This window comes from Eublepharis macularius, chromosome 4, assembly GCF_028583425.1.
Source record: "Eublepharis macularius isolate TG4126 chromosome 4, MPM_Emac_v1.0, whole genome shotgun sequence".
NCBI classification, from domain to species: domain Eukaryota; kingdom Metazoa; phylum Chordata; class Lepidosauria; order Squamata; family Eublepharidae; genus Eublepharis; species Eublepharis macularius.
Window position 1 is genome coordinate 158,246,844 of NC_072793.1, and position 27,552 is coordinate 158,274,395.

The following is a 27,552-nucleotide window of genomic DNA, read 5'->3' on the forward strand; positions in this document are numbered from 1 at the left end:
ATCAGGGGGCGGGGCCACCAGCCATGTGACCATTTTCAAGAGGTTCCGGAACTCCGTTCCACCGCACTCCAGCTGAAAAAAAGCCCTGCTGGACCATATACAAGCACTGGGGTGTGTATGCTTCATATCCCACATTTAGCCTATCTGACGTGGTGGTTTTGTCACACAATAGCCATGACAACTATAGATAAACAGGCTATATTTATGGGGTAGAAGATTTTCCACAGAAAAATTTAGCCCCAGAAAGTTTTCCTTGAAAAGATTTCTGACCCACATCACTGCTTGAAATGCATGTGTGATGTGGAACCCCAAGAAGGCTCAGCAGGGCCTTCCCACAGCGAACAGATGTCGGTGGGGTAGGGTTCAGCCCTGGAGACCTGGTCAGCCAGTACAGACCATGTCAGGAAAAGAGGAGGAGGGCAGAGGAAGCTACAGGAGCCCGGTCAGTTGCTTAAGTGTGGTTGAGGGAGGAAGATGAGAGCAGGGTGTCTCCTCCCTGCGGCTATATTTACCTGGAAGAAGGTCCAGAACTCCAATGACCAGGTGATCTACACTTGGGAGCCATAGGTAGGGTTGCCAGGTCCCTCTATCCTCCCACCAGGAGGGTTAGGACCTGGCACTTGCCTTGTTCTTTTTTTTAAATTTAAATTCCTTGTGTGCGCGCACCGACGTGATGACATTGCTTCCATAAGTGATGTCACCACGCCAGTTGCGTGGTGACGCCACTTCTATAAGTGATGCCAGGCTGGCCGTGGAAGCGCTCCCGAGCTCGGCATGGGAGCCGATTTGGCCTGTTTGGGGCCCAATTCGACCCCAAACAAAGCACAGGGAAGCTTTTCATGTATGGAAGTGACGTCGCCACGCTGAGTGGGAGTGTGCACATGGCGTGTGCTCCTGAGGTGCTTGCCAGTGGCGGGCCAGCTCCAGGAGCTTGCCCCCTCCTGTGAATCACTGGGTGATCAGCGGATGAGGGGGCAAATCCCCAGGATCTTGCCTGCCACCGGCGGGCACCTGGGAACCCTAGCCATAGGGTAGGTACTAGATAATTACTGGGCCACTGTGATCAATCATGCTAGCTCATTCCTCTGAAAAGAAGAATAAAAGTTGCAGTTGAAGACAGGTTGGTGGCATAAGTGTTTCCCTTTACTCCAAAGAACCCTTGTAAAATGTTTTAGATTCTACCACGGATTTTCTGCATTTTGTACAATTCAGCCCTTAATGTTCTGGCCACACCACTGTTTAACAAGCTCCTTCACAAAGATAGCCAAAAGAAATTATACCTGCTGTTAAGGGACATGAAACTTCACAGACTTTTATTCTGCTTTTACACCACTTTTCAACAGCATCTCCAAACACTTTTGCCAACCTCTAGGTGGGGTCTGGACAACTCCCAGAAGTACAAATGCTCTCCAGACTACAGCGATCAATTTCTCTGAAAAAGATGGCAATATCAGAGGGCAGACTCTGTGGCATCGCATCCCTGCTGAGCATTCTTCCTTCCCAAATCTCTGCCCTTCCCAAGTCTCCCAGAATTTCCCAACCTGGAGTTGACCACTATAGAGGCAGGTGAGGCTGCAAGGGAATCACTGCACAGCAGGAAAGTAGTTAAAAATAGTGCACGGGCATTTAAAAATAGTTAAAGTAGAAAAATAGTGCACGGGCATCAAGAAGCAATCTCGGTTCCCTATGATTGCCACTTTCCCAGAGATTTGCAGCCGGTGAAGGGCTGCCAATTCTAGGTTGCAAAATTCTTGGAGATTTCGGGGTAGAACTTGGAAGTCTGAAGCTCTCTCTAGTCTGAAGATCAGGGGTAATTCCATGAGAACTCCCAGCCCCGCCCCTTGAAGGATAACCCCTCCCAGAGTTTGAGGCAGGAAATCCTGCTCTGTTTAGATTTCACTACTGATTGCAACTCCTCTTTCTCAGTAAATCTCTCGTTTGCAGATAAATCATCTTGCAAATAATTTCCAAGAATTAGGATCATGAAATAGCTGAATTATGAGATATCTAGTTTCTCTTTCACCTACTATTTTCTTTTCTACTTAAGAGAGAAAGGCTCTCTTTCACTTTCTTATGTGGAGCAGCAACACAGAGAGCAGCCACTTCTTCAGGAGTAAGTACAACCTTTAACATCTGTGTTTATTTGTTTCATTTATATCCTGCCTTTCTCTCCAATCCAGACCCCAAACCGTTTATATTGTTCTCCTTTACTCCATTTTAGCTTCACAACAACCCTGTGAGGTAGGTAAGGCTGAGAGAGTGTAACTGGCACAAGGTCGTCCAGTGATCTTCCATGGCAGAGAGGGGATTCAAATCTTGGTCTCCCACATCCTACCACACTGGCATCATGACATAATGCTTTATTCTCTTGGAAGGGGGATATGTTTTAACTAGGCTCTTTCAAATTGTTTAAAAACTTTGGACTAATGCTGTGTTTTAGAACATGCCCTGCTCCATAGGATGCAACTTTGGCACATGGAAAACGATGGTAAAGAAGGGTGCCTCTGAGCAAACACAATGCCTCCAATTTACCCCTGGGTAACCATTCCATGGTCACTTGGGATTATGGATTAACAGTGTCCTGGCCAGGATTTTTTTTCAGTGGGAACGCAGTGGAATGGAGTTCCGGCACCTCTTGAAAATGGTCACATGGCCGGTGGCCCTGCCCTACAGCTGCCAGACCCCCGGTGGGGGCGGGGGATCCCCACCCCCACCTTCCCACCACCGCCCCCACTTACCTGGCCAGCGGGGGGCGCGCACCTTCCATGCGCGCCTCCCTGCAGAGCTGCGCGCCCCCGTGCACAGCGGCCCCAGGATCAGGCCTGTTTTGGCCTGGATCGGGGCCCCTGTGGAGCGCAGGAGCATTCCTGCGCTCTGCAGCGGCCTACAACGGGCCCAATCCGCGCCAAAACTGGCCCAATCTGCAGCCATTTTGGCACGGATTGGGTCCATTTTGGCACAAATTGGGCCTGTTGTGGGCCCCTGCGGAGTGCAGGAATGCTCCCACACTCCACAGGGGTCCAAAACGGGCCCAATCCGTGTCAAAACGGACCTGATCCGTGCCAAAATGGGCGCAGATTGGGCCCGTTTTGGCAAGGATTGGGCCCGTTGTGGGCCCCTGTGGGGCATGGGAACGTTCCTGCACTCTGCAGGGGCCCACAACGGGCCCGATCAGCGCCCAAACGGGGGCTGCGTGATGACGTCACTCCCAGAAATGACGTCATCACGCTTGCAGGAGCATGTGCGCGCGCTTTGCGCGTGTGCACACAAGCTCCTCCAAGGTAAGAGCCAGGCCTCAGTCTCCCGCTGGGAGATCTAGGGGGCCTGGCAACCCTACCCCGCCCCCTGATCTCCCCAAATTTTGTGAGTCTTATAGGTGCTACTGGAATCTTGCTCTTTTCTACTGCTACAAACAGACTAACCCATCTTGATCTAGGTTTGTTTGGGATCGTATGGATGCAGTGAAGGTGTTCCATCAGAACATAGGCACAATTCTGCAGTGAGGGTGCCAGGGAACTTATATTTGAATGGTGTTTACCCCTTTTTTGTATTTTTGATGTTTTTCTCTTGTTGTTATTATTAGTACAGGGTGTCTTGGTGAACTGGTGTGTCTCTGGTGTCTTTGGTGTGAGAAGGGGGTGGCACCTGGGGCTGGGTGAGAACCAGACCAGAACTTTTCAGTAAACGATGCAAGCCTACTAAGTGGGTTTGAAGTGACCATTTACCACTTTTGCATTTTCTGTTTATATGTTGTGTGTGTGTGTACTTATGTTATGTGCTTTGAGATAAACAGTCTGGAACCTGTTAATGAAGTCTAATTCAGCAATTTTGGAAAATCCAACTCAGAATCGCTGAGTTCGAATTGCTTAACATGCCAGCTGTCACCCTCCTATGCTGGTATAAATTTTGTTAGCCTGTCTCTTGCCACTGGATTCCTGTTTTGTTTTGCTGCTACAGACTAATATATTCATCTGTCTGAAGAGTGGGGGAGGAGGGAAGTTTTGGTGAAAGTGAAAGCATTTCTGCCTTTCTGAGAAATGTTCTGACTTTGCTTCTAAGGTGGTGGGGGGTGGATTTCTCTTATAGTCAGACTCAGATGACACCGGTTATTTGGACTGGAGCAAGTTATGTTAACCCCGTGGGATATTTTCATGACTAGCTGGCCTTGATCCTGAAGTTCTTCTTTTTTAAATCAATGATTGATGGATACCTGACTTTTGGTATATCTGCATTTTTCTCTTTTCATGTAGCTGGGGGCTGAAGAATGACAAAACTACCACACTTTTATTTAGTTAGGCAGACAATAAATAATGTAACGTTTACATTTTTATTTACATTATTTATTATCTGCCTTTTATCACTGAGACTCGAGGCAGATTAAGCAGTGTAAATCAGTAGGATCAACAAGATAGGACAAAACCACAAGTTGCAGAAATTTGAAAACAAGAAGGATTCTGAAACACAGCAGAAACAAAGCATAAGCATTTAAACACGACACTTTAAATCATGCCGAAATTACACAGTAGAAGCATACTCACAGCAACAGACAGTACACAGTAGTATAGTCCACAGTTCCTGTCCCTTTACCAAAGCATCTTTCTGAACCATTTTGTTACAATACCGCACTATTGCCTGTGTAAAAATGCCCTCTTGATGGGGTTGCCAAATCTGGGTCAGAAAATTAACAGAGATTCATGGAGTCTGCACAGGCCAGTTTTTTCAGTGGGGATGGGCCCCAGCAGTGTATAATGCCAAACAGTCCACCCTTCAAAGAAGATGTTTTCTCCAGGGGAACTGATCTCTGTCATCTGGAGATCAGTTGTACACGTATAGGCAGTTGTTGATTCTGCCCATATACAGGGTAGCACCTACAAACTTTAACCATAGGTCAGAGAAAGATATTCCACCAAATGCAGTTTGTTCATCCTGTGCCCCGCTGAAATTACTTTTTCCACACAGTGACCAAAAGCAAACAGAGATGGAGCTTTCAGAGTTCTAAAAGTTCCATCTGTATTTGCTTTTGGTCACCTTGTGAGGGCTAGAAAAATCCTCCATGAAAGATCGATAGGAGCCACGTCCTATTGATCTCATTTCGCAAAACAGGATCAGTCAGACAGATCAGGGTCATGGCACCACCTTACAAAATTAAAGCATGATAGGACCATGGGATCATGACCCATGAGGCTTAAAGTCTTCTTACCCCCCTGCACCACTTTTTAAGTGAGTAATGAGTAATTTGGGTATTCTGAAACGCTTGGCAGGTATTGGCTCCTCAGAGCCATTTCAAGTCAAGAAAATAGTGCAGGGAGAAGAAGGCATAAGCCCCTTCTCTCCACACCACAATCCTGATTCATTGTGGGTTCATGGATGCCCAGGAACAGGGATCCACATGGAAGAGGAAGGATACACTTTACTCCATTCCACTGCGTTCCCACTGAAAAAAAATCCTGGCCAGGACACTGTTAATCCATAATCCCAATGCTTTCCTCATGTGCCGTGAGGTCCAAAAAGGTCGGCCCAGGTTGCAATCCTTATTACCACGAGGAAAGCATTGAGGATAAACATTGAGGATGTTTATAGACACTTATTTCCTTGTATCTATTGCCCAGTTGGTTTCTTGCTATTTAGTCTAAAGATGCTGCTGGATGGAAGGATGGCATGTTTTGTACCTATGGTGTCAAGGAGGAGAAGGACAATAAAAGGAAGAAGTGGTAGAAGGAGGAGGGCATCCCTGAGAATACATTCTGCACTTCAAAGGATAGCATCAAGATAGTAGAAAGGAAGGATGGATAGAGCCTTGACCTCTCTAGCTTTCTGACTCTTTATGATATGTTTTGCATATAGGTTGAACAGATAAGAAGGTACATTCTTGTCTGACACCTTTGCCAATTAGAAACCATTCTGTTTCCCAATATTCCGTCCTAACAGTAGCCCTTTGTCATGAGTAAAGGTTGGCATCAAAACAATCAGATGTTGTGGCACACACATTTCTTTTAAAACTGTCCATAATTTTTCATGATCCACACAGTTGAAGGCTTTACTGTAATCTCTAAAACACAGGCTGATTTTCTTCTGAAAAGGCATGAAGTTTGAACAAGAGCACCTCAGCCCACCATGCTATGGACCTGATCAGGATTGGGTGCTCAGGGCATTTTAAAATCACCCCAGTCTTTAAAATGGGGGTGGTGTCCATGGGTTCAATCAGTGGATACTGTAACATCTAATTTGGCCCTTGGCGAAACCACTCACGTGGCCAGTTTTCTAACCTCCATGTGTTACTTTATCATTTTTCAGGATGGCATCTGTTAAGATGTGGTAAACCATAACTAGTGATGAAAGGCTGATGAGCGGTCAGTGCACCCTACAGCATCTCTTCCTGTCTATCAATGAGAAGAAAGATGGGTCAAGAAACAAAACATCCAGGAACCAGCAAAGAGGAATTCATCGAATCTTTAAGCTTTAATAAAGCAAAGAAAGGTAATGTGTTTAGGGAAACGATGAATGCCCAAGCATTGATGAAGGAGGAACAGGTTTATATTCTGGCATAAGCTGTCTTGGACTAGTCCCAATTAGGCAGACAGTTTTATATGAGAATCAGAGAATCCAGTCGGGAGGAATGTATGTAACTGATGGCCACAGAATTGCTAGGGAATCTGTGATCGTCTTTGTTGCACCACATACAGTGCCCCTTTTTGTTGTTTTAATATTTGTTTATATGGTTTTTTCCATATTTATATCCCTTTATGTCCCCAGTGGGCACCTAAAGTGGTATGTTCTCTCCTCTTTTTTTATCCTCACAACAACCCTGTGAGGAAGGCTGAGAGAATGACCAACCCAAGGTAATCAGCAAGCCTCCATGGCAGACCGGGGATTCAAATTTGAGTCTCCCAGATCCTAGTATGACACTGTAACCGCTAGACCACACTGGTTCTTCATAAGAGAAGTCTAGACGACTAGCACAAAAATAAAAAAGTATCTTGACACACCTCACCAATAAGTGGTTTAGATAATAGGCATATCAGGAGACCAACATCTGTTGCTACAGTTATTACTGAGCAGGGCAAAGAAAAGTAACAATTGACTTTCACAGATATAGGTTATGTATTATTACTCTGCTCAGAGTTGTCATAAATTGCAAAAGAGCCGTATAACACATAACACAAATACTAACTACATATTTAGATAAATTAAAGAAGACTGTTGGGTAATCCCAATTGAATTAAGTTTTTTAGGCATTGCATACTTCACATCTGGGTATCTCTGGCAGGTATTTAGAGATCAAACATCTTCTTACTGATACAGAATGGCCCTCCCCATGCGGATCCCTTCCTTTGGGCAACCCCAAGAATATTAATGTTTTATTTCTAGATTATCAAGCTTTCGCCAGGAAACAGGGGTATGAGAAGACAGGACTGGCTGTTATCTTGATCCTCCTGGTGGTTGTAATTGGCTTGGCAACTGCTCTGGGAGGTAAGTTTCATTTTCTTTATTTCATGTTCCCTTTGTGAGACATGGACTAAAAATCTCATTTCTAACACTGAATGCTAATAGATTATGCTCTATGAAATGTTTTATTAAATGTGCTTCCAGGTCTGCAAGACCAAGAAATCAGCTAATTTTGCAAATTGCAACTGTCCCAGAAACTGTCTATGTATTCAACAACAGTAGTCTGAAATTTCCTAGGCCTGTTTAGAGATAGAGAAATGCATGCGGGAAATGTGTGTGTGTGTGTATGTACAGCAGAAGTAACATCTAGGCTGAAGATCAAGGATCCCACCCCCCTCTCCAGCACTGAAACGGACTGTCCTATCATGCCATCTGGACACGTGTGATACAGGCTTGAACCTTTCCATCTATCCAGCCTCTTCCATCACTGCTCCCCAGCTGGTGAGATAAGGGAAGCAAACCAGAATCTGCCAAGACCATGGAAGCCATCAGAGTAAGGGAGGAGGACTAAAAGAGGTGAAGACAGGCAAAGGAGGCTAAAGGCATTGTGCTGTCACCACCAGCACTACAAAGGAGAAGATCCAGCCATGCAGAGGCAGAGTTCTACTTTCCATCCTCAATGGAGCTTTTCTGCTCAAAGCAGCCATCACAGCAGCAGCATCAGGTCTGGCCAACCTAACTATGGAGTGAGTGTGAAGTGTGAATGAGGTTAGCGTGGGATGCATCAATGTTTTCAATATAGCCTTGTTTCGTTTAAAGAATCCTTGCCTGGGACTCTCTGTCTGTTCACTGTTGGGTCAGGGAACCCACGGGCCCTGAGCCGTCCCTAGGGTCTGATCAGCCTTGGGACAGGTAACTTGGTGACTGCAAGTGCAATTTTGCATCTGACACCACCACCATCTTTTCCAGTTGCATGTTCTGCTTGTATACATTTTCTAGTAATTAAGCAGAAGCTGCAGATATCCACCCCATTTCTTCCTGTCTATCTGAATGCACCCCCTACTCCAATAATACAATACAAAATGTGTGAGCAAGGAAACAGAATAGTCATTATGCTTCCACATCAAGTTATGCTTCACAAAGAGTGAACCTTACAATTGTATCAGTCACCTCATTCTGTGGACACAGCAGCAGAAGGTTGTGTGTCTGTGTGTGTTCAATATTAACATAAAAATCTATGCTTTAGCACACCCTTCCTTGCTGGTAGAGTGAAGTAAGCCACTGAGGCCACTGCTGTCCCGAAACAAGATGTTCCTTTAATAACCAGTATCTTTGCAGTCCTAGGATATACCTTAACCGTGGGCTGTACATTTCTCATTCCCTTTCCAAAAAGTTCTTGAGTTCAAGGAGGCACAAAGATGGTTTTTATCTTGCGTGTGTATAAAAAGTTGTTTCATGTCTTCAATTTGTGCAGTCAAAGGTTCATCTTGTGAGGAGATTGTCACTTATGCCTTGTGTCCCGATGGATGGATTGGATACTTGGGAAATTGTTACTACTTTTCTGACGATGAAGCAGACTGGCTTTCTAGCCTGAGAAACTGCTCTGCACTAGGGGCCTCTCTGTCAGCCATCGAAACCAAGCATGAAATGGTGAGGGAAAGACATGCACAGTGCTTTTCATTTGTCTTTACTACAGTACTAGCTAGTGGGTGGGTGGTATGAGAGAAGGACTTCCTGTTTTTGAAGGTCTGGAGGTTTTCCAAATTTGAAATGTCTGAATTTAAACAATACTATAGATACCACCCAGTTTATGTCAGCCCTTAGTGAAATAGTTGAACGCACCAGAAAGTGCAGCAAACATAATTAATTTCCCTTTAATGTACTTAATGTTTTACTAGCGTGAATGTGGGCATTACTTGGAAATATTTGGTTTCTAAGAGTAGAAACTGCTGTCCCTGCTAATTAGAACAATCCTGGGTAACAAAAAAAGAGATAATTCTCTCAACCACATACAAATTTTTTTTTAAAAAAAAGAAAAAGTGCACTTGGGATCTGCAAGTTGAAACTTATGTATCAAATCTTTAAATTCATGTTCAACGTTTAAAAATTCTAGAACTTTGGTTCTCTGGGGAAGATTTCTAAACAGAACTTTAAAAATGTGAATTAAAATTTTCCACAGAGCTTGTTACAGCTCGACACAAAACATGTGATGGCTATGGCACCTAGAGTTACCACAGGAACAGGGCCAGTCCTACCCTCTCAGCCAGACCTACCTCACAAAGTTGTTGTGAGTATAAAATGGAAGAGAGGAGAACAATATGGGCTGCTTTGTTTCCCCATTGGCAGACTATAATGTTTATTATAAATCAAACTTTCGTTACAGTTTGCAAAACTGTTGCTCATTCGGGAGTCTTTCTCCTTCAGACCACTCCCCACCCCAAAAATTACTGGCATTGATTGTGTGGGCCTAGTGTTGGACGCCGAGGAGAGGTTGGCAATATGCGTGGTGTACCGACCGCCTACTGCACCTGCATCTTCCCTGTCTGGTCTCTTGGAGGCGGTGGCCAGCTGGGCCTTGGAATTCCCGAAACTTTTGGTTCTCGGGGATTTCAACGTCCATGCTGACGACGATGCCTCCATGCAGGCCATTGACCTGGTGTCCTCCATGGCGGCCCTAGGACTCTCCCAGTTTGTTTCGGCTCCCACACATCAAGCAGGTCACACGCTGGATTTGATTTTTGGGGCAGGGATGATGGTGGTCTTGGATGCCTATGATGCAGTGCCATGGTCAGATCACTTTGTTCTGAAGGCTCGTCTGAGCATGCCGCTCCTTTCCCGGGTGGGCGGTGAGCGGATTTACGCTCGCCCGCGGAGGCTTATGGATCCAATTGGTTTCCAGGCGGCTCTGCGGGATCCGATGCCCCCTGGCAGTACGTTAGATGAGCTGGTGGATGATTGGCATGGCCGTCTTTCCGAAGCCATCGACGCTATTGCCCCCTGCCGTCCTCTCCGAGCCCGCAAACGGGTAGCTCCTTGGTTTACCGAGGAGCTTCGCCAGATGAAGCGGTCTCTGAGACGACTAGAGCGAGTGTGGAGGCGGGGGCGCGACGAAGAGGCAAGAACATCTTATAGGACGTTTATGAAAGCCTATGAGGTGGCAGTGAAAGCAGCAAAGAGGGATTTCTTTGCTGCTTCCATTGCATCCGCTAGCTCACGCCCGGCTCAATTATTTCAAACAGTTCGGTCCTTGGTCTCCCTCTCTCAGGGAGACCACCAAATTCTTAATTCAACTATTGGCTGCGAGGCTTTTGCGAGCTATTTTGCGGGTAAAATCTTGTCCCTTCGCCGTGGCCTGCCACCCACTGTTGATACAGTAAGGGAACTGGAGACCCCTTGGCCGTCTTCTGGGTCCGTATTAGACCATTTCAGCCTGCTCTCTCAGGACGATGTGGACAGGATCCTGCAGGGGATGAGGCCAACCACCTGTCCTCTGGACCCCTGCCCATCCTGGCTGGTGAAGGCCAGCTCGGAGGGGCTACGGGACCATCTGGAGGCCATTGTTAACATCTCCCTGAGCTCTGGGGTTTTTCCAGGAGTGTTAAAGGAGGCGGTAGTGCGGCCCCTCCTGAAAAAACCATCTTTGGACCCCACCGACCCGTCCAGTTACCGCCCAGTGTCGAACCTCCCGTTCCTGGGCAAGGTGATTGAGCGGGCGGGTGGCGGTACAACTGCAGGAATTCCTGAATGATGCTCTAGTCCTGGACCCATTCCAGTCTGGCTTCCGTCCTGGCCATGGGACGGAGACAGCCTTGGTTGCCCTCACAGACGACCTTCGCAGGCATCTGGATCGAGGCGGGTCAGCGCTGCTTGTGTTACTTGATCTCACAGCAGCGTTTGACACGGTTGACTATGATTTGTTGGCCAGCCGCCTTGCCGACGTGGGGATTAGGGGGACAGTCTTACAGTGGCTGGTCTCCTTTCTCCAGGGTCGGGGACAGAGGGTGGCGCTCGGGGGAGATCTATCGGCCCGTCACCCTTTGGTGTGCAGGGTTCCCCAAGGGGCGATACTCTCCCCAATGTTATTTAACATCTATATGCGCCCCCTCGCCCAGTTGGTGCGGAGGTTTGGGCTGGGTTGTCATCAATACGCGGATGACACCCAACTTTTTCTGTTGATGGACGGCCGGCCAGACACGGCCCCAGACAATCTGGCCAGAGCTTTGGAGGCTGTGACGGCATGGTTGAAACAGAGCAGGCTGAAATTGAACCCAGTGAAGACGGAGGTCCTGCAGCTGGGACGGGGGCTGCCAGATGTTGGGATCCAGCTCCCTGCCCTGGATGGGACACCACTGGCAACTTTGCCAGTGGTAAAGAGTCTGGGTGTGCTCCTGGATGCCTCCCTATCGATGGAGGCCCAGGTCACGGCGGTTGCCAAGTCTGCATTTTTCCATCTTCGTCAGATCAGGCAACTTGCCCCCTACCTGACGCCCCAGGACCTGGCTACAGTGATCCATGCAACGGTCACCTCCAGGCTAGATTACTGTAACTCACTCTACGCTGGGCTACCCCTGGGCCTGATCTGGAAACTACAACTGGTCCAGAATGCTACGGCATGGTTCCTGACTGGTATACCTTACCAGTCACACATCACACCTGTCCTGCGCCAGCTGCACTGGCTTCTGGTTGAATTCCGAATCAGGTTCAAAGTGTTGGTTCTTACTTTTAAAGCCCTGAGTGGGTTGGGACCGGCATATCTTCGGGACCGCCTCTCCCTGTACGTTCCCCGGAGATCGCTCCGATCAGTGAATAAATATTTACTTGTGGTCCCCGGCCCTAAGGAAGCCCGCCTCGCTTCAACCAGGGCCAGGGCTTTTTCAGTCCTGGCCCCAGCCTGGTGGAACGCTCTGTCAATGGAAACCCGGGCCCAGCGGGACATATTATCGTTCCGCCGGGCCTGTAAGACAGAGCTGTTCCGCCAGGCGTTTGGTGATTGAAGGGGGCGGTGCCATGTCGGCCTCCCACCTTTGGTTCTCCCCACCACTGCACCTTGTTAATTTGTTTTATTATTTGTATATTGATTTTAGTTTTGTTTTTATCAATTTTAACTGTTCACCGCCCAGAGCCCCTGGGGATGGGCGGTATATAAATTGAATAAATAAATAAATAAATAAATAGTATGACTCCATCCGGTATTGCTGCAGCTCTTTTGGCAGGGGTCAAAATTGCTCATTCAGTATGCTGCAAGCACAGCTAGCTATGGGGTAGGTGAGTGGAGCAATCCAGGATGGAGCCCTTAGTATTAGCAATAAAATAGATTAACTAGGGCCGTTTCCAGACGGCTTACCTGCCTCCGGAACGTCGCACTGTGTTGTGGGGAAAACGCAAAATATCGCGTTTTCTCGCGCGAGTTTTGCACGACGTCGCATGACGTCACGCAAAACTCACATGAGAAAACGCGATATTTTGCGTTTCCCCCGCAACATAGTGCGATGTTCCGGAGGCAGGTAAGCCGTCTGGAAACGGCCTAGATTGTAAATTATTAGGAAAATGTTATATTAAGTTTAGGCTCTCTTAGGGGGATATCTTGCATAAAAATAAGTTTTTTAGATATAGATAGGCAGATTTAGATTAGACACAGATAACAGATTTTGTCTCTGTGCGTGATTTTCATTTTTATTCATCGTGTTCTGCTGTAGCAGAATCAAATATTGTCATGGGGGGGACAGTCTGCCAGCATTATGAAACCTGGGCATCACAGAGGAAGCTGACGCAAGGGGGAAGGCTGCAGGAACTTTGCTGGGGGTCCCTGAATAGCCCTTTGAGTAAGACAGAATGACATCCTCCAGTTCACTGGACAGGGCACACCAGGCTGCAGTCTGCTGCCTCCATCTGCTGTCCCTTCTCTTCTTCCAACAGCTACTCAAGGACTGTGCTCCCTCACTCAATTGTGTTGTGCCCGATACTGTTGGGGTAGTTCCCACCCACCCATCTCTGTCTGCTGCTCCAGTCTGCCTGCTAGTGCTGCCCAGGTTATTTGCCCATTCCCCAGCACCAGCTGTCACCTGTTCCACCGGGCCATGCCCAGTGTCGCCCCGGGGTCATTTGCACTGTTCAGGGTTCAGGGCCAGATTGCAGTTATTTCATTAGCAGTAGCGGCTGTTGCTGCAAGCACTTGTTACATCTTCTCAAAATTTTGGGGTTGGCGTAGGCACTGGGAAAGTGACACAGGGCTGAAGGAAACTTTGAAAAAGCGTTTTGCCCCTTTTGTGTTTTTTTAAAAAGTGTAAAATGGCTGTTCCTTTCGTACTGATGTTAAATGTAGTTTGGATATTTGGAAATTCAAGATTTTCTAAATGCCTAATTTGAAGGGTCAGAATTCCAAATCTGAATTCCAAATCAAGATTTTGGTGCTAGTGCATACGTTCTATACTGTTTTTCTTATCAAGTGTCTTTAATCTCAGCTTTTTGTTCACCCCAAAGGCTTTCTTGCTGCGTTATAAGGGTCCCATTTATCACTGGATCGGTCTAAGGAAAGAACAAAGGAAGTCTTGGGAATGGGCAAATGGGGAAGTCTTCAACAACACACTGTGAGTTCATCTTCCTTTTTTTATTCTTTAGCTTTGGAGAATTGAGGCAGGAGATGATTGAACTCAATTTATGTCTCAAAACTCACATGAACAAACGTCTACTTAGGGGTAGGGAAAGAAACGTTCGAGGCAAAGAGGTGACTGGTGATCTTGGCAAAAAGTTTTTACTAGTGTTTTTCCCCCTCTGGAGCTATAATGAACATTTGTTAATATTTAAGATTTGCTGAAAATTTAAATTTAAAAACAACAGCAATAACATTAGGTTTATACACTGCCCTTCAGGACAACTTAATGACCACTCAGAGTGGTTTACAAAGTGTGTTATTTTTATCCTCACAACAATCACCCTGTGAAGTGAGAGAGTTCTGAAAGAGCTGTGACTGACCCAAGGTCACCCAGCTGGCTTCAAGCAGAGGAGTGGGGAATCAAACCTAGTTCTCCAGATTAGAGTCCTGCTGCTCTTAACCACTACACCAAACTGCCCTTTGTGTTGAGTGTCCAGAATGAACATGTTTTGCCATCCTGTGACAGGTTTGAGATTGTCGAAGGAGGGGACTGTGCCTACCTGAATGACGTGGCGGTCATGTCTTCGTGGTGCAGGACCAAGAAGAACTGGATTTGCAGCAAGCCGGATGCTTCTGTGCACCGAAGGCAGCCTATGGAAGAGACAGGTGTAAAGCAGGCCTATATGAATGAAAGTCATATGTAAGAGGAGAGGGCAACAAACTTTATAAATCACATTTAATGATATGCTCATGATTATATATGTTATTTCTACCAAAACTAGGCCAGATACTTGACTTCCAAGCATTTCATAGCATTCTGAGCATTAAAATCTCATTCTTTTAAGAAGTCACATGATGGGAAAATGTAGAACCAGTGTTCTAGAGCATGGGAGGACCAGCTGTTGGGAGTGGCCAGATCTCGAGAACAGAAAGAAAGCAAAGTGCCTCTGACTGTACAACACAAAGATAGTGGTGGCTCTTTATTTATTTATTTATTTAATTACATTTTTAGACCGCCCTGCCCGTAAGACAGGCTCAGGGCGGTTTGACAACAAATTAAAAACAGTAAAAACATTATAAAAAATTAAAACATCATATAAAAAACCATTAAAATTGGCGGGTGTAGAATATTAAATATTAAAATGCAGCATTGTCCTGCATGGGTGGTGGAGGGTCTTCAGTGGTATGGCCAGCGAGAGGACAGCCTAGCCCCCACCAAATGCCCGGTGGAACATCTGTCTTGCAAGCCTGGCAGAAAGATAATAAATCCCACCAGGCCCTAGTTTCCTCAGAGAGTTCCACCAAGTCGGAGCCAAGACCGAAAAGGCCCTGGCTCTGGTAGAGGCCAGGCGGACCTCCCTGGGGCCAGGGACCATCAGCAAGTTCTTAGTGGCTGATCGAAGCAACCTCCGGGGAACATATGGGGAGAGTCGGTCCCGAAGGTATGCTGGGCCCAGTCCGCATAGGGCTTTATAGGTCAACACCAAAACCTTGAACCGGACCCGGTACTCAAACACTTTAGGTGTTTACTGCTTTCAACCAAGCAGCTGGGTCTCTTTGATCCACCTGAGAGACCTCCTAATATATGGTTCAGGACAGTTGGTCCATGGAGTTGTGGCTTAATTGTTTCTAATAATGGTCACTCCCTGTGTAGAACCAATGAGTCAACAAGAGAGGTCAGTGCTTTTGAGAAATAATCGCCTTCTGTCTGACTGACCCATGAGTGATAGTTAGAAGAAGAAATATGAGTTAATAGATGTATCTAGGGCTGAACAAAGCTTTTTGTGCCATTGCTGAGGGATTTCCATAAATCATGGATTACCCATCATGGCAAAAGTGTTGTGGAGATGTATGGACTCTAAATGTCAGGAAAGCTCCCACTCTCCTGGCTTTCACAAGCTGTGCAAAACTGAATTATTTTAGTTGGCTGGTCTTGTGACCGTAATAAACCCTTTGATTGAATAATTCAGAAGGGCCTGTTCAGAGAGAGGTGTTGGTAAAGGGATAAGTATACTACTGTGAACTGTCTGTCATATTCTATTGTGTACTGCCTATTGCAAGTATGCTCCTACTGTCATATCAAGCTGCTTATACTTCGTTTCAGCATTTCCCCCTGCTATTCTTCAAATTTCTATTATCCTTACTTTATTGTATTGTTCAATGAATGTCCCAGTCAATGACTGAATTGATTTATACTGAGTAATCCACCTTAAGTCTCAGTGAGAAAGGTGAAGTATAAATAATTTTTTTAAATTAAATATATTTCAGTTACTCTTGAGAATGTCAGATTTGATTTTATTGACATGCAGCATTGCAGGAAATATAGGAACAATCAGCAGCACCAGAAAAATTCTTGCCCAATAAAACAAGTTGAATCTTTTTTTCAACAAAAGTTATTAATTCTCAGAAAGAGTTTCTGTTTGTTTACTGAATAGAAAAGAGTCCAGTAGCACCTTTAAAGCTAACCAACTTTATAGGAGCATGTTTGAGAACTACAGTTCTCTTCGTCAGATGCATGACTGTCGGTTTACTGGTACAACCCCCGAAACTCAGAACCCTCACTATCTTGTAATATCTAAGCACTTGTTTATCTGAAAGATCCTATTGACATGTGGCCAGTTAGTTAATAAGAAAAATTCTTACCTGGCTAAGGTAGTGCCAGCCAGCCAGGAAGGGGGGTGGGTGTATAAAACCCTCCCTGTGAAGGCTGTCCACCATCTTGTTTTAAATATGTTGTTTTAATTGAATATGAATTTTTAATTGTATTTTGATTGTATTTTTAATATGTTGGTATCCGCCCTGAGCCCGCTTGCAGGGAGGGCAGAATACAAATTTGAAATAAATAAATAAATAAATAAATAAATAGGATACAAATCAGAGGATTTATTACACCCAAGGGTGGGAGAGTCAGTGTGGAGCAATATTGTCGATAACTTCAACAAGCTTCACATCCCAGGCTCGTACTGGACCCTCAATAGAGCATGATCCTGGAACCCTAAATCCCTCAGAACATTTTGGAATCTAGAAGGGTCCATGAGCTTTTGTGGGCAAATCATTTTAACAGGCCCACCATTTTTGTGGGGTGTTGGGGCCATAGTCACTTTTGCCTTCAGCAGATGATTGTCTGACCTCAGTTCAGGCCAAATCTCCAGTCTCTTGAAACAAGACTCGCCCTCAAAGGCTCACCGCAAAATGTTAAGTCCAAGGTATGGCCTCTTTCATGCATAGGGCCTATCATTTATTTGACATACCTTTATTCATTTTAGCTAATTTGTCAGGTGACATATACCACCGATACATCATTTTATAAAAATTTTCTTTAAGTCTAACACTCAGAGTAAATTTAAGCCTCTTTATCCACATATTTTCCCACCGATCCATCATTATATTATACCCAAATTTTTAAGCCCATTTTACCATACAATCTTTCAGATTCTTCTTCCGTTTCAAATTTCAGTAACAGCTTATACATTTTAGAAATACGTTCACGATTTAAACAAAGCTCTTTTTCAAACTCAGTCTAATCATGTTCAAAGCCCCATAGTTTTTTTATCTAATTTGAATCTTTCTAAAAGTTGAACATAGGAAAACCATTGGCATCTATAACCTTTAGCTATTAAATCCTCCTTTGTCTTCAATTTGCAATCTGGAGCAAAATGCAGGATTTCCAGAGGGATTCTTGAGGAAGATAGGGATGGTAGGTCATTGGCAAGTGTGCCCCCATCCAAACGAAGGTTCACCACAGGGCAGAGGACTTTACAGACACCACAGACTGAAATGCAAAGGTTTTAAAATATTTTTAAAATATATTTTGGACTCCATACATACCTTCATGATGCCGGTCCTCCCATCTCGGATGGCCTGCCACTTCCCAAAGTCGAACCATCAACTTACGGCGTGTAATCTGGCCACTGTGCCGTGGGATTCCCTGCCATGCTTCTAGGGAGTTCATGAAATCGGACTTAATTTTTAAAAATTTAGTACGACGCTGATCTGGAGTCCGCCTGTAGCCAGCCTCAGCTCCCTGGCTATAACTTTGTAGCTCTCCCTATTCCTCCGGTGGGTACTGGACATCAGTTGATGTGCATATCCACACTGGAGGACTATTTTGAGGAGCAAATTTACCACCTCGAATTGCCAAAATGTTCCTCTGCTTCTTCGTGCATGCATTTTTAAAAACAACAACGTGCAGACGAAGGAACGCTGCTGAGCTGTGTCCTCCTAGCAAAATTGGGCAGGCTACAATTAGAACCTGTACTTATACCTTGTTCTAGGCTCCTGGTAGGTCCCTGGGCAGTTACTTATCCTTAGCCCAGGCCCAATTGTAACTGACTGTTACAAACTTTGAATGTAAACAGGAACAAATGACTGCCGGTGTCCCCCAAAGAGCATTAGCATTTTATTTTTATTTGTGGAAGATTGCTTGTTTGCAATCCTACCTCAGTTTTGTTTAACTATCTGCCGGTGTGTTGTAAAGCATTGGGGGGAAAAACAAGAAATGTTTTGCAAACCGCAAATCTTGTTTGAGAAACTTTTTTACACAATGACAAACATGGGGCTCATTATTCAAACTGCAATCCAACATTTTCAGTTGCTTTACTTATCTAGAGTGCTGAGCCATGGTTTGGGTTAGCAGTGGAGAAGAGTGACTGTGTAATTGTTGAAAATGTTTTTTTCACTTCATGGTCAACCTACTGCTTCCATGGAAAGGCAGTTAGATTTGTGCAAACAGAATAGCACCATTGGATTAAAGAAAAAAAAATTGAGAAAAAGGGGGAAACTTCTAAATAATTAAAACTAGCCATTTCTGAACTTTAAATACATAAAATAAAATTGTGTGTGTGTCACTAATGCTGTGTCTTGCCATAAGGCTTGTGCAGTTTAGGGAGTCTTGTTTAAGAAGCTGGGCTTTCCTACAGTATGCCTTGCTTCAGCTTAAAATAAAACAGAAAAACCCTTCCTGGCAGAGGTGCAGAGACTAATACCTGATCCTCACACCTGGCGGAAAAGCTGGCGTAGATCTGAGATGGTAGCATGGATTGGAACCTTGTTACAGCAAAGCTGATAAGCTATGTGGTGTTTAAGAAAGCTAACAGGGAGAGGAATCAGAACATTCAACCCACTTCAGTAGGATAGGGCTGCAAGGTGCAGTCCTCAGATATCATTGGCGGCCTCTGGTTCTACTGTTAACAGTCTGTTTTACCAGTGAACAAAGATGATACCATTGCTACCAGTTGCATACTATTGGGTTCCCTGCTGTTCTCCCATTATTACCAAATCTGATTTGAAATGATTTACATAAGGTCATACCATTTAATTTCAAAATCAAGATGCAGTGTTAATTTACAGTTTAATTCAACAGTACGAACATTGAAGCAGTATTGAACCATAATAATTACAAATCCAAATCTTTTGAAAGGCAATGATTAAATTACATGACTGAACTGTGAACAGTATTACTTATAACACATATGCTGAACAATGTGGAGGAACACTAAACATAATTTCAGTAATGCTACTTTCACTGAAAATAACTTATTTACAGTATATTACTTAGAGGGCGTAGTGGAAAGTTTCATATACAGGAGTAACTGTGGCACAATATACAGCATTATATTGCGCCTAAAGACAGCCATTGCTGGGTTATCCGCAATGATTCAAAGCAATGTGATGCTGTGCTTACAGTGACATGTAGCTGAAGCCATGTCACTGCGTTAGTTCAACTAACTGGCCATTATATTTGCCCACCCACACAACCACCCAGTCCATGCAAAAGACTGAATTTGCAAATTCAAGTACTTATTCAACATGTAGTCCTAATCCTCTGGCCCCCTAGAGACGGCAGTGGCAGTTACGTTCCATATATCTTGAAAGAACCTCCCGCACCTCCTTTCCCTCCTCCAAATGCCGTCCCTCCCACAAGGGCAAATCAAAGGCTTCCTCTGGCACCAGCAGCGGCTCTGGAGGCGGACCTTCCTCAGCGACAAAGTGTCCCTTGGATTCACAAATCTGCAGGATTACACAAGCTGTTATGATGCTTGTGACATTCTCCTCAGATACTGACAGCCTAGAGGATAAAACTCTCCACCTGCTTTTTAAATGGCCAAAGGCATGGCGCCCTTGAGAGCGCACAATCGAAGCACCTTTCATGCGCATTCCTTGGTGTATTATAGGACTTCATGAGCCACTTTCTCATAGGATAGGCAGCGACTGAAATTATAAGTGGTGGTACCTGCACTCCCTCCAGAGTCAAGGTGGGGTTTCCAGGAGCAGACACCCCACTGTCCATGGCCATCCATATAGCAGAATTTGCAAACATGAATGCATCGTGGTTTCTTCCACTCCACCCCACTTCAATATTAATAAATTGACCACTGTGGTCAACAGTTCTTTGTAGTAGGACTGAATTAAATTTCTTCTCGTGTCTTCCCTTTGGTTGACATATGGCAAGGTGAGTTCCATCCAGAGCTCCTATACAATGTGGAAATCCTAACTTCTGGAAGCCATCCATTATCTGAAATGAGAATGAATGACAGAAAGGAAGACCGTTATAAGCCATTGCAGTCAACAGCAGTACATATACTGTTGTTTAATACTGGAATTAATCCAACATGTTCTGTGTTAATCCATTTCTCACCCGTTGCAGCAACATTGTTTTCTCATGCAGTTTTTCACAGATTCTGCCTTTCCTCAGGTGTAACTCTATGATAATGCTTATCTATCCGTGTAGAGGAAGCACTTTGGAATGCTGCATGCAAATTATTTACTTTATTGTCCAAAGTAGAAGGGCAAACTTCAGCACCGAGTACAAAAAATAACTGCTTAGTGTGGCTAGAGGGGAAAAGAACGCCAGACAGGAGCAGAGGGGCTGATCTATCCCTATAGTATGAGCCCTCATAAATATACAGTATTGATGCCACGATACTGTAACATATACTACAGTGAAAAAAAAATTGGGGAATTAATAGCTGAAATCTGCAGCTGAGTCTTGGGAGGGAATTCGTTGACAGTAAAGGCAGGAATGACTGGAAACTTACCTTAGCCAATTCTGGACTGAGGGCCAAGCTACACATGACGAATGACACTTGAACAGCAAGTGGATTGAGTGGAGGGCAAGCGAACAGGGAGAAATACACTTGCTGTTCAAGTGTCATTCGTCATGTGTAGCTTGGCCCAGAGACAGACAGTCTTATGCAGGAGTTCAATTTCCATGGCGAAGCAGAATTCTAGAACTATTTCCACCACAGTGGCAACTCCAACGCCAAACTGGTCGCGGCACTCTCTGTAACAGTTGCAGTTAGCCAAGTACCGCAAAGCAATGCCAACCCTTCTTTCAACACATATAGGTTAACGCATCACTGTAGTCTGCCCTGTCAGGTGACCACGAAGGGACGCCACCAGCTCCATAAAGGTCGCCCGAGTCATCCTAAAATTTTCAAGCCACTGCTGATCATCCCAGATGGCCATTACAAAGTTATCCCACCAGTCCGTGCTTCTTGGGTAGACCCAATAGCGGCGAGGGGCGGGGATTCCAGCCAGTGTGAACCATCACATTCTAGCTCTTCGAGACCGCATGCTCATTGAATGAAAAGGATTGAAGGTCTTCATTGAGACTGATGACCTGGAAACGGTTTCTGTGGGAAACCTTTGACCAGAAAGTTTGGCAGGCATCTAAGGACTGCCTAATACACATTAAGATGACCTGAGTTAAGGCCATAAGCAGAGCTCTAGGATCACTCATGATTCCACTAGAGAGAAGGCAATCGTCAGTCAGAAGTTAAAACACAATACCCAAGCGATTTCAAGGAAAGGCAAAAGGGTACAGTGAAACACTGTAACACCACTGTAATGCATATTTCCCCCAGAATTTCACTAGCCAATCCTTAGCAATCAACTTCTGGCGGGTACACAACTGTCCAATTAACAGCTGTTGCCATCTGGGATGGCAGAAAAAAGAACTGCAGCTGATGTTGCAGCGTAGCAACGAAACTACGCAAGCGCGATTACAAAAAAAAATGCTGTAGCCAAGCCTTTGGCAAACAACTTCTGGCGGGAAATTGAGTGTCCAATTAACAACTGTTACCAGCTGTCAGGGCAGGAAACTGTCAGGCTTATAGTACAGTATCATGGTGACCTGACTACGCCCGCACGTAATTAAAAAAACAAAATCAGCTGTCAAAACCATGACAGGTGATGAAGTAACGAACCAACGTTACTACGCTTGTGCAAAAAAAAAAATCCCCCGGAAATCCCGAAACTACATCGATGCATTCTACCGAAGGATTCGATACATGTAAAATGACAACCAGTCTGCAACTCGAAGTGCCTCTGATGACACAGAATACTGGAGAGCCATGCCAATTCCATTTCAGTCGGAGTGAATACTGTTTAAATGGCATCATGCATAAAACACTATAGTTATTTTGAAATAGCATACAGTTCATCCCCGTCAGTGTGATACCTAAGTATTTTACCTTCTTTTCCACCTTAAAACCTGTTATTTTATCAATTCTTCCTGATTATAATGTCCATGTTTTTTGTCAACATTTTTGTTTTCTGTTCATTTATTTTAAAGCCTACCAGAGCACCAAACTCTCTCAGCTTCTCCATCAATATTTCAGTTCCATCCAATGGGTCTTCCAAAGTCGAAACTAATAATCTGTGAAGGCTTTTAATTTATATGACTCTTTTTTATTTTAACCCCCTTGATCCTTTCCTCTCACATGGTTTAGTTAGTTCTCTATTAACTATGATTTTGGCATTCTGTGAAGTATAAATCAATTTCACGCATTTTATAAAATTCTCCCCAAAATTCATCTTTTCCAAGACTTCAAACAAAAACACCCAGTTCAAATTGTCAAAGGCCATTTCAGCATCCAAGAAGATTAGAGCCGCTTGGTTTTCACTTTGTTTATCCAAATATCCCACTATGTCTAACACAGTTCTAACATTGTCTTTCCATTGTCTTTCGGACAGAAAATCACTTTGATCCTTGTGGATAAAATCTTTAAGAACATACTTAAGTTCTTCTGCTAAAATTGAAGTAAATAATTTATCATTATAATTTATAATTATTTACTTCGATTTACTGGTGGGTTATTACCAGCTGCTCCCCTCTTGATCCTGGCCAGGTGAAGGCAGGGGGCGGGCATTGCCACTTTCTCCACTCCTGATCCTAGCTGGGTGAAGGCAGAGTAGTGGGCATTGCCACCTGCTTTGCTTCTGATCCTGACTGGGTGAAGGAGGGGGCGGGCATTGCCACCTGCTTTGCTTCTCCCCCCCCCCATTTTTTTAACCTGCTTTGCTTCTGATTGGAGCTGGGTTAAGGCAAAGGAGCGGGCATTGCCACCTGCTCCACTCCTGATCCCAGCAGGGTGAAGGCGGGGAGAAGGCATTGCCACCTGCTTCGCTTCTGATCCTGGTCGGGTGAAGACAAGGGACAGGCATTGCCACCTGTTCCGTGTCTGATCCTGGCCAGGTGAACACAGTAGTGGGCAGTGCCACCTGCTCCGCTCCTGATCCCAGCCTGGGTTTCCTGCCATGGCAGCGCCCTCTGGTGGTGCTCCAGGGTAGGAAGTTAGTTGTCTAGAATACACTTACTCTTTTATATAGTAGGATATTTCTGTGCTGCCTTTCTACCCAAACATAGAAATGGCAAGGATGGGGCGAGGTGGGGGAGAGGCTGAAACCTTTTCTCCTTGTGAACTGCAGTTGTGTTCCTTCTTATACTTTGTGGTTTAAATCCACACTGGGCCCCTGCACAACTGCTAATGGATTTACCATCAAAGAACTCCAGGCTAGCATTGCTCAGACACCTGGAGAAAAATGCCCTGTACATTTAAGAGGGGGCTTCAACCAACATCAGCCTCCTCCATTTAACAGAGGCATAATGTGTGGAAATGGGCAACTGAAGCTTTTCACCGCATCGCCTGGCAAACATTTCATAAACCTTGATTAGTGGGATGGGATGCTTTTTTCTCTAGGCAGCTGGCAAACCTTTTATTTTTCGGCAGGATTTGAGTCCAGCGGCACCTTAGAGACCAACAAGTTTTTCAGACTATAAGCTTTTGAAAGTCAGAGTTCCTTCCTTCCTTCCTTCCTTCCTTCCTTCCTTCCTTCCTTCCTTCCTTCCTTCTGTTTAAGAAGGGAGCTCTGACTCTTAAAAGCTCACACACTGAAAATCTTGTTGGTCTTTAAGGCACCTTTGGACTCAAATTCTGCTGTTCTACTGCAAACCAAGCTGGCTATCTGCTTAAAACTACCCACCTAAAACTATATTTCTGAGCAAGTACAGCAGAAGAACAGGGCTTGGACTTCCTGCCACATATACCTCACTTCCTTTTGTTGTTTGCCAAGAAATGACCCAGCCCTGGCAGAGAGATAGGAGTTGGCAAAGCATCTCACCCATCTTCTCTCCTCTGTATCAGCTGTGGCTCATTCCTCAGATTCCTCTCCTTATCCTGTCCTCCCAATGGACCACTGGTTAGCAGGTGGGGCAGAGCAGCAAGTCTAAATGTGGTGCTTGCCAGTGTGGCTCTTAGCAACCACTTCTTTCTTGCCCAAAGCAAAGTGCCAATCCTGGCCTTCCTTTACACCCAGTGAGAGGAAGGATGCATCAGAAGATGCCCTCGGAGGCATCCCAGGGAGCACTGATTCGGAAGAAGGAGGATGCTTCGCATGGATCCTCCCAATGTTTTGTGACTGAATCCTACCCCCCAAAAGCAGCCGTACTGTGGTAGCATTCACTGCTCCAAATCCAAAAGTACTCACAGGCTGAACAAAGTTGGGCACCCTGGGAGATGGAGACCAAATTGGGGGGGGGGGGGGATCGGAATTCAGATGCTGTTGAAGGATGAATAAAAGTCAGGTTAGTAGAAATGCAATTTAAACAGGAACTTTGATGTCCCATAAGATCAAGGAGGTTTAAGCTATCTGTGAGAAGGATTAAAGCTCCAGTCACCAGGGCTGCAATCATTTCTTAAGTGAGGTCCATTCTTTGGCTGAACCAGTTGAGCAACTGTTTGGGGTGGCACAATGAGGAGGGTGCCTCTGTACGACAGGTGCACACCTCACTCCTCTTGGTCATCAGTGCCACAGGAAGCTGGAGGCATTGCCGCACGGACCTAGACAGCACAGTATCGGGAAAAAGCTCCTTGTCAGATTTGTCTCATGTTACTCCAACTAACTAAAAAAAGCCTAACTGTCAAAAATTGGCAAGTGCACTGACCTACAAAAACAGCTGTTTGTCAGATTTTGTCCCATGGATACATTACAGAACTGCCAGGTCACGAGGAAGCCATGTGTAGAGTGATGGTTGTTGTGGATTTTCCGGGCCATGTGGATTTTCCAGTGCCATGGTCTTGGCACTGTAGTTCCTGACGTTTCGCCAGCAGCTGTGACTGGCATCTTCACAGGTGTAGCACCAAAAGACAGAGATCTCTCAGTGTCACAGTGTGGAAAAGATGTTGGCAGGTAATCTTTTCCACACTGTGACACTGAGAGATCTCTGTCTTTTGGTGCTACACCTCTGAAGATGCCAGTCACAGCTGCTGGCAAAATGTCATGAACTACAATGCCAAGACCATGGCAATACAGCCCGGAAAACCCACAACAACCATCGTTCTCTGGCTGTGAAAGCCTTTGACAATACAATGTGTAGAGTGTCTTTGGGCTGTATTGACCAGCCACTTCACCTATCAGGTATTAATTACAAATTTGGAACAATGCCTCAAAGAACATACTGAGTGTCTCTTGGACATAACAGCAGTCATTTCACCTAGCTGGCTATATTAAATACAAAAATGGAGAACAGAATAATCAAATCCTCCAGGACAAGGCAGAGCCAAGTCTTTCTTGCCTGAGGCAGGGATCACATTACATAATCATATGAGGAAAAATATGAGTACATTTTGGACTTTACACTCACTTTATCTGCAGGGATATTGGCTACAAAAAAATCAACAGCAGAGCTGAAGGAGGTAATTGGTACACTTTGGTTGGGATGAAATATACTTTGAACCAGCCCTGGCCTTATACTGTATATAGACCTAGAGAGAAACAAAATGGAGAGCATAGGTTTTTTCTCTCTCTCCTTCTGCTGTATGATTATCTCTGCTTTCCCTCAGTTTTGCTCCATACTAGTATGCATATTAGCTCTACCAGGAATGCAGACTTGGGCTTTTCCTCCTTTTTATATTTATTTATTTATATTTATTCATTTAGATCATTTATAGTCTGCCTTTTCCACTGAGCCTCAAGATTTATCCAGTGTGAGACAATTTAAATCAACAGGAATGGGACATCCAATAAACAATACAATAGAGGTTTGGATTGCAGCTATCTGGAAACAAGCGGTAATATGCAAAACTTCGCTCTTTGATTAAAAGCTGTTTAGAAAATGACCATATTTACTCAAAACCCTGAAGGTAACTTGACCCCCCTTAAAAATATTATAAACACACACACAAAAATCACGGCATAATTGTAACTTGTATGTGAATGTACGACTATCCTCTTTTTTTGATGACATATCTTGAAAAAAAAATCTAGTCTTGCATGTGAGTAAACTGTACAATTTTGAAGGCTGTTCTTGTCTTACTTTCATCTCATTGATAGCCTCAGCTGTACAGCAGGCACTTTAGCACTTCTTTCTCTTTCATGCAATAGATCTAAGCTCACTTTTCTTTTTCATGCGGCCTATTTCTCTTGCTCAGTTTCTCATCATATGCCCTGACTGTAAATGTTCAGAACACAACCACACTCTGCTTGTTCAGAAGTTCTTTTTTTAATCTTACCTCTTGTGTTCCTGGTTGAGGTAGAGTCGCTAACTGCCTGGAGAAAACAAATGCACTGTCACTTTAGCAGAAGTGCAATGGGGTGTTATTTCCCTCCTTTATTCTAGAGAGAGACACAAAGGAAGCTGCTCACTTCCTTTCTCTGGGTCTGGAGGCAGCAGCAGAAAGTTTTGCTGATGCTCGTTTTCTTGCAAGGCACCTGTGGGCTTTCTGTTCGATTTCTTGCAAGGCACCGGTAGGTTTTCTGTTCCTCCGTTTCCTATTACTGTAGCTATTTCACTTTCAAAGTAAAACTAAAGCGAAACACCACCCCCTGCTGTCTGATATTCATCTCCATACCCGCCCATAACCCGTTCAGTGAAGGTGGCAGAGGGAGCAGACCAAATTGACTAGAGCCGACAGATCGAGAAGCTGCCTGAGTATACTCCAGCTTATTCGTGATCTTGTTCGTTTCGTATTCGAGCAGCCAATCTAGCATTTTCGGATGCCTTCCTTTTTACAGCTCCTCCCAATTCCTTTCGGAACTTTCGCCTCTACTCTGCATATTAAGTGTGTAACAGACACCTTCTGTTTTATGAGTAAACCCTGTGAGCCTCGGAGGGAATAAATGTGGACAGACCATCCGCAGGAGGAATAGCAAACAAGACCAAAGTCCGCAGGCTGCAGAACTTAAACTGGTTGCTCAGTCCCGCCCGGTGTTTGCTAGAATTCCCGCGGATTATGCAAATTAACATGACGCAACTACAGGGACTCCCTCCCTAAACTGGGCTGTTCCCTCTC

General features: G+C 44.9%; 1 protein-coding gene across 1 annotated transcript; it reads left to right on the plus strand.

Moving 5' to 3' along the window:
- The first annotated feature begins 1,894 nt into the window (after positions 1 to 1,894).
- LOC129326955 (C-type lectin domain family 2 member D-like) lies at positions 1,895 to 16,370 on the plus strand. Its single transcript, XM_054975287.1, has 6 exons — positions 1,895 to 2,113; positions 6,295 to 6,477; positions 7,369 to 7,470; positions 8,861 to 9,036; positions 13,867 to 13,973; positions 14,505 to 16,370. Exons 2-6 carry the CDS (start codon positions 6,387 to 6,389, stop codon positions 14,680 to 14,682), a joined length of 654 nt encoding a protein of 217 aa, XP_054831262.1. The 5' UTR covers positions 1,895 to 2,113; positions 6,295 to 6,386; the 3' UTR covers positions 14,683 to 16,370.
- Positions 16,371 to 27,552: the final 11,182 nt, after the last annotated feature.